This window comes from Rhinatrema bivittatum, chromosome 14 (assembly GCF_901001135.1).
Source record: "Rhinatrema bivittatum chromosome 14, aRhiBiv1.1, whole genome shotgun sequence".
Taxonomy (NCBI): Eukaryota; Metazoa; Chordata; class Amphibia; order Gymnophiona; family Rhinatrematidae; genus Rhinatrema; species Rhinatrema bivittatum.
The window spans coordinates 19,776,156-19,789,154 of record NC_042628.1 but is presented as its reverse complement, the minus strand read 5'-3'; the positions used below and the strand labels follow the sequence as shown (position 1 = coordinate 19,789,154).

The 12,999-nt window shown below is 43.2% G+C and overlaps 1 protein-coding gene across 1 annotated transcript in view; it reads left to right on the top strand.

Annotated features, from left to right (window-relative positions):
* XYLT1 (xylosyltransferase 1) overlaps positions 1-12,999 on the top strand; it is a 325,567-nt gene that overhangs the window by 215,517 nt on the left and 97,051 nt on the right. The window contains exons 4-5 of the mRNA XM_029577070.1: positions 2,967-3,139; positions 3,993-4,195. Of these exons, the coding sequence (XP_029432930.1) occupies positions 2,967-3,139; positions 3,993-4,195 (376 nt within the window). The remainder of the gene's footprint in view (positions 1-2,966; positions 3,140-3,992; positions 4,196-12,999) is intronic.

The window sequence follows — 12,999 nt, the reverse complement described above, 5'->3', positions numbered from 1 at the left end:
TCCCTTGGGCTCTGGCCCTTTTGGTGATGCGAAATGGCTGCAGAAGGGGGAAAGTAGGAGTCGGAGTTCCCAGAGGAGGGGCAGCCTCGAAACTGGCAACCCTGCCACGCTTACTTACATGCTGTCACACACACACACACACACACACACACAGGATCTCAATCACATTCTCATTCTCTCTCTCTCTAAGCTGTTAATAAATCTCTACACAAACTACAAGCACTTGCAGAAACTATGCAGAAGTCTTATCTTGGTCGCACGTGCAGAATGTAGACAGACGCTCACAAAATGCAGACTACAATGATGGTAAAATATAAACAGAAACATGCAGACAAAAAATGAACTGGAAGCCACAAGAAGCCAGACTCTGTAATGCAGTGCAACAATGGAAAAACAGGAATGTCGTCATTCCTCATAAAATAGTAATAATAAAGAAATATAACACATCGGTCAGAGTTAAACTGTACTAAAAACAAAGAAATATTTCAAAACACTGACTAATAAAACATCATTCAATAAACATTTTTTAAATTCTCAAAAACAAATCAAATATCTCAAACTAGCAGTCACTCCCTCTTCTCTCCCCCTGGAACGCACTAGCAGAGCAGCCTCCACCTTTAGCCCACGCAGCCAACGGGGGGACTCCTCCTCTCTCTTCATGGGGCTTGGTCCGATGCTGCTCATCTGTCTCTTGGCCATGCAGGCTGGTGCTGCTCCGACTGTTTCTGGCCATGGCGATTGCGCCACCTTTTCCCCCTCCTGGGCAGGCCCACACGACACAACTTCCTCTTCTAGGCTCACACAGAGGCGGGAAGAACAAGGAGGGCACCATCGTTGCAGTCCTGCTACTGCTGTACTGCCCCCCAAAACTGCATTGTCCTAGGCAGCCCTGCGCGTTCTCCCACTCACAGCTCCCCCTATGCGTTCTTGCTCTCTTTCTACTTCCCAACGTTTGCCCTCTCTTCCTTTTGCTCCCATCTCACTCATACTCCCTTCCTTTTCCTCATCTCTCACTCACACCCCTTTGCCTTCCCTCCTTTCTCACTCAGCCCTTTTCTCGCCCCACCCCTCAATCAACCCCTTCCTTCTCCTCTCTCCCCTCTCAACCGTCATCCCCCCTTCCCTTCCCTCCTGTCTCACTAAGATCCTTCCCTCTTGCTCACATACTCCTTTTTCTCCCTCCTCGCACATCTTTTTCACCCTCCCTTCCCCTCACACCCCTCCTTCTCTTTGCCTTGACTTCCCTTCTTTCTCATCTAGCCCCCCCCCCCCCCCTCACCAGATCTTTCCTCTTTCTGCCTGTGGCGTGTGGAAAGCTCACCGGCATGATGTCTGCAGTGCTGCAGCTACGAGGCAGGTCATTATGGCAAGGTGAGGCGGCCACCGCAGGAGCATTTTGGAGGAGTACTTTTCACTGTCCCAGAGCTACCTCCCCTCTTCCCCCCCCCCCCCCCCCCCGGAAGCAGTTGCCTCACCTTATCTAATGATAAAACTGCCCCTGAATAGGAAGACTTACTCCTGGGGTGGTAATGAATTTGGGTGCTCAGAAGCTTAAATACATGCCTGCTGATATTACTTTGAAAATATAAGAGAAAATAATTGTTAGAAAAAGAAATTAGCAAGTTACATGTTTTGTGATATTTGAAAGAAGACCATGGTTGCTATGCAGGACATCTGGTATCTACAACTCTCTAAAAGGCCATTGTCCAAATCTGTTCTGTTTCTTCAGCCATTTTGACAAACAGGTGTCGTTCAAGGAGTCCTTGTGACTACTCTTCAGATCTTAACCTAAAAATCTTTCCTCAGATGCCACCTAATATTTGTGACTAGGTTAAAATGTCAGTGAACTTTTGCATATTTATATTTCATTATTTATATGGCTCCCCACTGTAGCAGACTACAGCTGATCAAAGTAGACTGGATGGTATAGAGTTAAGGAAATGATGACTTGGTACAGCCGGCTATGAAACAGGAGTGGTTATATGATTACTAAACTGGTAAGATTTTAGTTTGGACCAAAAATTGAGGAGTGGATGTTCTGTGGTAGTTTATTCCAAAGGGAAGGGGGTGAGAAGAGGAGTGAAAGCAGGAAGTTTCCTATTAGCATGTCCTATGATAAAGGAGGGTGTGGTTTTTACTGGAGCTTGGTGGATAAGATAGGTGGCTTGGCCCTACCTGTGTGACTATTCTGAAACTGGCTGAGATAATCCTGCTCGCTTTTCACACGCAATCATTCTAACAGCTGCACAAATCAGAGCCAGGTAGTACCCGTTAATTCAAATAAGTAGGGTAGGGTTTTTGCCTATGTTCACTTTATTCAGTAAAGTTTTGGGATTATTAGAGCACAGCTGCTTTTTTTGGCAGATAATTTCCTCATATTCCTTTGGGCTTCATGCTCAATAATAGCCAGCCTCTATTGGGCTATAGTGCCATGAGCCTTCATTTGCAACTGGTAGGGATTTTCCACCTATAGCTTGCTACCTGGTCCATCCATTGCACTGACAGTCTTTGATTAGGGCCATAGGACATTTCTCCCTGAGAAACTTGGCATGCATGCACCCTAAGGCAAGCTTGTAGGTATCACCATTGAGCAATGATTGATCTTTTCACTGTAGGACCTATGAGCACGGCCTCCACAGGACCCTCAACCCTGGGGAGTAGAAGCCAGGCCCGGGAATTAAACTCTGATCATCTGTATAGCAATGTACAGCAATGCCACTGAGCCATCGAACCAGTCCGAAAACGCAGCATATTCTGAGAAAGTTGTAGGCGGGCATAAAATATTGACCATGAGAGCACTCAAGCTAGCAGCATCACCACTAAAAACAGATACAATTTTTGTGCTTATTGTGCTGTAATATTTGCATTTGGATAATATTCAAGTGTTCCTACTTATATCTCAGGGTAAAGAGACACATTAATAGATGTCTTTGTTTTTTTTGTGCTTTTTTTGTTTTTTCAAACAGGAAAAGCAAACAACAATGTCCAATGGGATGAAGACTCGGTAGAATACGTGCCCACCAACCCAGTCAGGATTGCATTTGTCTTGGTTATTCATGGTAGAGCCTCTCGGCAGCTCCAGCGCATGCTTAAGGCCATTTACCATAAAGACCATTTCTATTACCTTCATTGTGACAAGGTAATTTATTGCCACTTGTACGTTTTGCATATTTCCGTGGCTGTTGATCTGTTCCCCTTTTGATGCTCATCGTCTCCACATCCATCAACTGGTTTTCTGTGTCTTTCTTGCTACTGCATACAGCCGCTTCGATTTCTTTATTTGGTTGTCTTTTGTTCCTGAATGCATCTTCTATCATGCTCTCTGCAACTGTTCCCATTTGTATTTTGCCCATCATATCTGTCCATGTCTGTACAATAGGGGTGTTTGCCGACGATAAGTAATGATGTGGCCCGTTGTGCATGATCTAAACATGCATTAGTATCCCCAGGAAGGATCACAATGAATAAACAGAGGACTCTTGACACGTTTTGTTATTCTGCTGGGAACTTGGGCATATACTTTGCAAATGGCTATCTAGTTCAATTTGGGAATGTGTGTGGTAGTTGCAAATGCTGCTTCCCATTCACTGAGCATTAGGAGACATTTTATTTATGCATGAAGTCTTCCCCGCTTCAAGTGCCGCCATCTTCACTTCCCCCTCCTCAGGCAGCACACCCAGGGAAACTTAATCAACCCAAGAGCTGGTGAGAGGAGCGCCTCCTGTGAGCAGGGACCACCACAGCAGCAGACGCAGGCGTCCCTCCCTCTCTGGGCCCCAAGTGCTGAACCCAGATTCCTTTATCTTACTGCTAAGGCTTGAGCCACGGGGCTGATCAAAGAGTTAATTAAATTTGACTTTAGATTAACTGCAGACCAAAAATTAATTGATTGGTCTGAAACCTGTTGCTTGCTGAAATCCGGTTTTCTTAAAGAAGTGAGAATCAATTCCTTTGATGGACTGTTGAATGTTTTACTTTCTTTCCCTGGAAAGCGATCCAATTACCTGCACAGACAAGTGCTCCAGTTAGCCAAACAGTATCCAAATGTGCGGGTCACCCCTTGGAGAATGTCAACTATCTGGGGAGGAGCAAGTCTTCTTTCCATGTACCTTCACTGTATGAGGGATTTGCTGGAGATGAAAGAGTGGTCCTGGGACTTCTTCATTAATCTCAGTGCTGCTGACTATCCAATGAGGTACAGTAAACATCAACATCTTTAATTTATTTTAAATGTGCAGTCTTTGCTTCCTCAGGAGCTAGAGTTCAGATATTGATGACTCAAGAAGATAGGTCATGAGTCATCAAGGCTTTTGTTTGGTTTTCTCCCTAGACCAGGGCCTCTGAAACCGGTCCTGAGGGTCCCACGGCCAGACGTGTGTTTAGGTTATCCACAGCGACTCTGTATGAGATAAAATTGCATAAGTTGGATACCGAGTCCAGGAAGATTTACCACATGCATATTCATTGTGGATATCCTGAAAACCAGATTGGCTGTGGAGTCACCAGGACAGGTTTTGGAAGCTCTGACCCGGACACAGAATTGGGGGCGGGAGAGGGGAACCTCAGTGAATCAGGTCTGAAATAGTTGTATCAGGAAGAAAGCAAAAAAATGAAATCTGAACAATGTTGAAAAGGATCCTGTGCTAGGTGTGTAATCATGACCTACATACTAAGATTTCTGGAGCTTCTATATGTTAAAACTTAAGTGGTTTATAGTTATTAACGATATTGGTAAAATGTACTTAGCCTTTGTCATTCTGAGGGCAGCCATAAGGTAGGTCACATATGCACACTTTGTCAAGCTCTCCTATGTTATTAACAGATATTATGATAGCACAGAGATGTTGGGTACCAGGTGGTGATTCAGGAGTTGAGAGAGAGTAGTGGGAAAAGATCTTCTCACCAAGTGTTCTTAATTACTCACTGCTTTAATCTGTTACAGTGAATCAGCTGCCTTCATCATTGTGCACTACAGGCCATCACGTTAGTTATAGGGGAGTAAACATAAGAACATAAGAAATTGCCATACTGGGTCAGACCAAGGATCCATCAAGCCCAGCATCCTGTTTCCAACAGAGGCCAAACCAGGCCCAAGAACCTGGCAGTTTCCCAAACACCAAGAAGATCCCATGCTACTGATACAATTAATAGCAGTGGCTATTCCCTAAGTAAACTTGATTAATAGCAGTTAATGGACTTCTCCTCCAAGAACTTATCAAAACCTTTTTTGAACCCAGCTACACTAGCTGCACTAACCACATCCTCTGGCAACAAATTCCAGAGCCTTATTGTGCGTTGAGTGAGAGAGAATTTTCTCCGATTAGTCTTAAATGTGCTACTTGCTAACGTTATGGAATGCCCCTTAGTCCTTCTATTATTCGAAAGTGTAAAGCAGATGAGCAATTCTCCAATTGCTATCAACTTCACAAAATATTATAAACTGTAAATAAAAAATAGAGGTTTTAATGAGGTATACTGTGATAGTTCAACTCCTGAAACCAGAATAAACCAAAGCATTTTCCAACATCCCGAAGAATAGATACTGCACACCTCCCAACATGATTAGGTTTCAACTGAAAGTCTATCTCAAAGGGTATTTTAGAGTTGCCAAAAAACCAGAACCATCATGCATAGTGTTCCTCTAATGTGCTGTAGAGAGCGGTTGGCCTGACAGCTGAGTGGCAGCGCTGCACACTAGCATATAAAGAACCTTTTGGGGAGTTTGATTCCCACATCAGGTCTTCTGATGCCTGGACTGGGGGTTGCTGCAGAGGCAGCATGCACAGCCTTCTTTGTGACTGGGAATTCCCCCATCATCGTGCAACAGCGACCCCCAGTGGCCAAGTTTTTAGGGCCTTATGAATTCTGGCATGAGACCGGGAGCATGGCCCCATACCGAGAATTGTTGCGGCAATGACTGATTGGGGGGGGGGGGGGAATCACCCAGGTAGTTGCAGATGAAGGCGCCGTAGTCCAGTACAGGCCGGTTCTGATTGAGCTGGAAACCCAAAGCAGCAGAAGGGCCAAGAAAAAAAAATTGATCTAGAGAATTCCCCTGACTTTTCTAAAAATTCTTGGTCACAAACTGCTTAAATTCTTTGCTGTAATAGCTGATCTGTTTGACTGAGAAGAAGCAGACAAGAAAAATGTTCTTCACGTACTCATTTTTGGCCTTCAATTCAAGTTGCTCAGTTCTGTGAGAGGGGTGAACAGTTGTCTCCAAACTCTGAGGCTCATCTGATCATGGCATTTGGGGAAACCTTAGATTAAAGAAAACGTGTGCACGTCAGATGTTTTCTTTTGCAGATGTATCACGCCGTCGCCTGATAATGCTAAAATTGACGGTGAAGGATTTCTATGGTACGATTACCTGGAAAAGCTGATTTACAGCTCGTTAAGAATCTGTGGCTGATAGCTCCTGGAGGGGATCGGTGGCGGGTGGTGGTGCCGGTTGTAGTTTTCATATTATTTTCCATTCTTGTTTGTCCTGTTCCTCGGGGTACACGTGGCACTGGAAGCGAGAATGCACGTGATGGAAGAACATTCCGCCGTCGCTGGGCTGTACGCGTTGGCAGTTGCTAAATTAACTTCTGCCATCGCACCAATATAAATTCTTTCGCACGAATGTGTGTGTTGCAGAACAACACTGTTCCTCCGTGTTCGTATAACGCGCAGTTAGCCCACTTGAATGCGTGGAAATAAGCGTCAGCCTTTTCATTGGACTAACTTAGTACGTCCCTTGGCCAGCTTTTTTTTTGTGGGGGAGTGAGGCTCCCTTCCTGCGGCCCAAGCAGAAATGAGCAGGTCGGAGCAAAAGATGACATTTTGCCAGAAAATACAAGTGAGTCGTCGAATGCGCTGCCTTTCAGTGGGGGAGGGGTGATGTAGGAGGGGGAATGGGATGGAAGAACCAGGGCTATGGACTGGGGGAGGGGCTGCCTCTTGTGCATATCTGTATAGTGCTGCCTATGTCTAGAAATGATAAATAATAGTAGTAGTAGAATTACTGTAGAATATCTGTTTAGATTCCAGTGCCCAAGTCTGTTTTTTTTTTTTTTTTTGGTTTTTCTCTCCTGATTGGAGTTGACATTGTGTATGGGTTATTCCCTTGGAATAGCTTTATCAGGCAAGCCAGATGCCAATCTGTCCCTGTGTGCTTCACAAGACAGCTGTTTATTTCGTATTAAATAGAAGAAAAAAAAAAGAGAGCTGCGGTTTTAAATCTGCGTGTTAAAACTGCAGATATTTGCTTTTGTAAACCTCGGAACCAGCAGCCTTTTATTATTCACCAGCATCTGTGCATAAAAAACCCCAATTACTTGAGCCTAGATTTAAAAAAAAAAAAAAATCTTCCAGTAAGAGGGTGGTGGATGCTTGGAATGGCTCAGTGGAGGTGATGGGGGGGCCAGAGCTGTAATAGAATTTAATGCTTGAGAGGTTGGAAATAGGGTTGATGGACTGTGTGAAGGATGTGGGCAAAAGGTGGAAAAAGCTGATATTGTAAGTAGGAGAATTTATACGCTCACCTAGCCAAAGTGTTGGAGAACTGAGCAGACGTTTGCCCAGTTACGCGCTCTTCTAAAGTTGTTAGCCTGCAGAGAAAATAACAAGATGACCTTTTTTTTTTTCTTTTTTTTTTTATAATCGTGTATAATTGCTGGTTTCCACTTGCTGGTTTGCACGTACTGGAAAAGGAGCCACAATTATGGTTTCCACAGTTCTTTTAAGACCAATAGTAAAGTAAACATTCCCAAAACGCCATCATGTTTCCATAACTAAAGAGCTTTTTCTCTCTTTCTGGTGCTGAGTACTGAATATTTTTTGTGTCCCTCTGCAAATTTGGTCACCTCGCTCGTTGTTCCCTTTCCCGATGAATCAGTTAAAACAGCACCGCTTCCAATGCAGATCCCTGAGGCACTCTAACTATTTACAGCTTTCCATTGGGAAAACTGACCTTTCAGACCTACGAGCTGCTGGCTGGTCACATTTAGACAACAAAGGTGAAGGGAGACCGGAGCAGTCCTGAAGCTTTCAAATAGTGAACGGATGACGGTTTTCAGCGTTACGGAAGATACAGGTTCTGACATGAAAGGGTATAGAAGGGTTGAGAAGCTCGGGGAGAAGGTGGCATGAAAGGTTAGAGAAGGGGAGGGTAAGAGAACCTTTAGAAGGGGGAGAGAGGCTGCAGTGAATGAGCCGGAGGGCTAGCAGAAAAAAAAAGAACGAAAGTTAAAAGACGAAGTGCTGACAGTGGAACCTTCATCTGCTGATGGTAAATTGGACTTTCTGGAAAAGAGCGCTTAAGTCCTGAGGAGAAAATTCCTTGGAGGATTAAACTATTACTGGCTGTTTGTATAGTGCGCTGGTCTTAAAGTTAGAATTTGATTGCCAGTGTTGGAATTGTACGTGTACTGGGAAAATAGACTTTGATTAATTCTCAGGCCGATTCAGTAAAGTCCGCGGGAGAGCGGACGAACGCCCGCTCTCCCGGTGCGCGCGATTCTGTATTTAAATTAGGTGACGCGGTAAAAACGGGGACAAGGAGGCACTAGGGACAGTAGCGCATACCTAGCGCCTCCTTTTTGACAGGAGCGGCGGCTGTCAGCGGGTTTGACAGCCGACGCTCAATTTTGCCGGTATCGGTTCTCGAACCCGCTGACAGCCATGGGCTCGGAAACCGGACACCGGCAAAATTGAGCGTCTGGTTTTCGGCCCAACAGCTGCGGGCCGAATTCAAATTTTTTTTATTTATTTTTTTTTACTTTTCGGGACCTCCGACTTAATATCGCTATGATATTAAGTCGGAGGGTGCCCAGAAAAGCAGTTTTTACTGCTTTTCTGTGCACTTTCCTGGCACTGGAAGAAATTAGCGCCGACCTTTGGGTCGGCGCTAATTTCTGAAAGTAAAATATCCGGCTTGCTTGCACATTTTACTTTCTGTATCCCGCACGCATACCTAATAGGGCCATCAACATGCATTTGCATGTTGAGGGCGCTATTAAGTGCCGCGGGTTGGACGCGCGTTTTCCTCCCCTTACTGAATAAGGGGTAAGGGAAAACGCGCGTCCAATAGCAGGCTAACAGTGCACTCCGTCGGAGCGCACTGTACTGTATCGGCCTGTCTGTGAGCTAGTAAAAGTTTGTTTTTATTTGCCTGTGTGAGTTTGCAAAGATCACTTACTTGATCTAAGAAGGTGAGAGTATTGGTTCTTTGGCAGCTGGTCACTGGTCCTGTTGCTGGTCATTCACTAACATTAATCTCCTAGTTATCAAATTTAAAAACTCTAGATTTCAAAGACACTTAATAAATACATTTTAAAACCTAGTCACATTTGACAATCATTAAATTGAGACATACCCCTCCTTAATCAGTATTTAAAACTTGAGCAACTCAACAAATTAAGATGCATATTACCCCCTCCCTCCTACTCCTCCGTGTTCCTTTGATTGTATACAACTTGTATATATGTATCTAAACTTGTTTCGTGTCTACTGTATGTACACCAAAACCCTTTGATTGTATATAACTTGTATATATGTTTCATAACCTGGTTCATGCTTACTGTATGTACACAAAAACCCTTTTTCACCCGTCCCTTTCCCCCATCCTCTACCTCCCCCTCCCCTCAGTTATATTATCAGTTACATTGTAAGGCCCTGTTGGCCAAGTTCACGTTACATGGAAACCGATGTGATGTTTTCTTAACGAGGATCGGTATATAAAAAACCTTAAATAAAAATAAATATAAAAGTAAAATGGGGGCTATCCAGTCTTTTGCATAGTGCCACATATATGATTATCTACCTGTTAGGTGGTTGTATGTGTGCACTTGGTGCAAAGAGCTCCTGGTGCTCAATCTTTGGAGACTGGTGAGGCAGAGTTATATAGAGGAGACCTTTAGGGAAATAATAGAACTGTTCCAACTCCAGCTTGAAGCCCTTGTGCTGCTTTGGAGGAGCAAGGTGGTGTGGCAGGAAGAAATCTGTTGCTAGGACCTTCCCTATAGATCTGTTATCTTCTCGCACTAAGGATGAGTTTGTGCTTAGGAGAGAAGGGTTAGGATGGCCATTGTAGTGGGTGATTCGATCATTAGGAAAATAGGTGGCCAGTGGGCATGAGGATCGCTCGGTAACTTGCCTGCTTGGTGTGACGGTAGTGAACATCATACATCAACTAGATAAGGTTTTAGAGAGAGAAGGAGCCAGCTCTCGTGGTACACGTGGGTACCAGTGACATAGTAAAGTGCAGGAGGAAGTTTCTGGATGCTACATTTAGGCTTTTAGGTAGGAAACTGAAATCCAGAACCTCTAGGGTTGCATTCTCAAAAATGCTACCCTTTCCACACGCAGGACCACAGAAGTAGGCTGACATCTAGAGTCTAAATGTGTGGATGAGATGATGGTATAGGAACCAGCCAATGTGATTCCTAAGATCTTCAACACAGAACCTACTTAATGTTCCATCATTTAAACAAGTAAGGCTTGATGAATCTCATGAACATTTTTGTGTGCAGGGAACAGTTCTTTGGAACTTGCTGCCACAGGGTCTAAAGATTTAGAAAGATGGTAAAACCCTTGTTCCAGCCTTAAAGAATATATGTAGCCACTAGCCTAGATCTGGCTAATGATATCATTGCAGATCACACTGTTTATAGTCAAGGCTCTTGGAAGTTGAAACAATTAAGGATATAGCCCTTTTTGTTATTTTTAAGGCATATATATTATAATGATGATTGTATATCTTTAGGTAATGATTTATGAATGTGCTTTTGGAAACTGCCTAGAAATGTTGATAGGTGGTTTATACATTTAAAATTAAATTAGATGGCTTTAGATTTATGAGGGGCTAGGAAACATTTTGGAGAAAGTGGGAGACCTGTATTTAAAAGCCATTTAGATGGATGATGTAATAGTTATGTCTGTCTAAATGGCTTACCTGACTATGTTTAGCCAGATAACATGGGGGCATTATGTGGAAGAGCAGTAGACATTCTGGATAGACATAATCTGCTAACTTTAAGTTAGCTGGGTATATTCAGTGGTGTGATCGCGCCGCTGGATATATTTAGAAAGATGGTATGTTTATCCGGCTAACTAACAGTCATACAGCGGCTGAAAATGGACCCTGGGGAATCTATTCTGATGGGATTGGCTCTGCCTTAACCGGCATGGAACCAGGTTGCTGGTGCTAAAAAGGAGATAGAGACGCTTTTTAAACTAGAACATGGATGAAAGTCGACTCAGAAATGCATGGTTCAGAGCGAGATATCTTTAAAGGATACTGGCAAACCAAATAAGCTAGAATATCCCAATAGAGAAGTGACTAGTTGTAAACACTGAAAAAAAAAAACCAGATGTATTTAAATACAGAGCACATGGGTAAAAGTGATTCCAACTTGCCAATATCTTCTGATAAGCATGATGTTGAGGCATATAAAAATATAGATCTATTTTAAAATGTCTGAATGTGAATGGCAGAAATCTGAAAAATAAGACTGGAGGGGGAATGCATGGCACTAAAGGAAAAAATAGACGTAATAGGCATCACGGAAACTTGGTAGAAGGAGGATAACCAGTGGGATACTATGATACCTTAATGACAGGGCAGATAAAATTGGTGGCTGGGTGGCACTATATGTTGGCATAGTCGAGCAGGATAAAAGTTTTACAGGAAACAAACTTATGGATAGAAATTCCAAGGGTAAAAGGAAAGAATATAGTAGTGGGGGATATACTGCCACCCTCCTGGCTAGGATGAGGAAATAGACTATAAAATACTAACAAAGATTAGACTGACTAGTAAAATGAGCAACACAATAAAAATTGGAGGCTTCAGTTATCCAAGTCACATCTGGATATGCAGGGGAGGTAAAGTTCCTCAATGCCAGCAATGGCTGCTTCTTGCAGCATTTGGTCATGGAATCAGTAAGAGGGGGAAATCATAATAGATCTAGTTCTCAGTGCAACGCAGGACCTGGTGGGAAATGTAAAGGTGGTAGATCTGCTTGGCAACAGTTATCATGATGTAACTAAATCTGACATAATCACTGGAGGGTGGCTGCTACTGCAGTAGCATTTAACTACAGAAAAGGAGACTATGTTCAAATAAGGAAGTTTGTCAGAAAAATTTGTAAAAGCAATTTACAAGGTTAAAAACTTGCAGGAGGCATGGCCATTGTTTAAAATTAATATATTTCTGAAAACTGAGGAGTGAAAAATACCAAAATGTAAATTCTCAGGATATTGAACATGTAAATTGCATTTATGATTTCTTAAATGCTCCTGAATTATCTCCACGAAATGAGTCAAACAGGCCTCACAATAGGCTCTACCAGCAATACTCTGCTTTCATAGCCTTCTAGATAATCATTGTTCAGTTATACTTTTTTGAATTTTTTTCAGTTTGCAGTTTTAGGGACCTCTAAAAGGCTAAACAGATTAGGGCTCTTTAGCTTGGAAAAGAGATCATTTAGAAGGGGATATGGTTGAGGTTCATAAAATCATGAGTGGGGTGGAACTGGTATATGGGGAACGGTTATTTATCCTTTCAAATAACATTAGGACAAGAGGTCACTCCATTAAACTAGCAACTGACATACTTAGAACAAATTGTAGGAAGTACTTTTTCACTCAGTGCACAATCAAGCTGTGGAATCTGTTGTTGGAGGACGTGGTCAAGGCAACTAATATAGCAGGGTTCAAAAGAGGATTGGACAAACTCCTGAAGGAAAAATCTATAAGCCATTCATTGGCCAAGTAGATTTGGAAAAGCCAGTGCTTATTCCTGGGCATGAGATACAAGAAATAGATCAACTGTTGGGGATCTATTGGGTACTTGTGACCCAGACTGGCCACTGTCTGAGACAGAATGCGGGGCTCGATGGACTTTGGTCTTGACCCAGCACGGCATTTCTTGAAGGGCGAAAAATTGAGATGGAGAAAGTAAAGAAAGTATGTCAAAAACCTTGTTGCGAAACTTACTGTCGAACTGCCACTAGA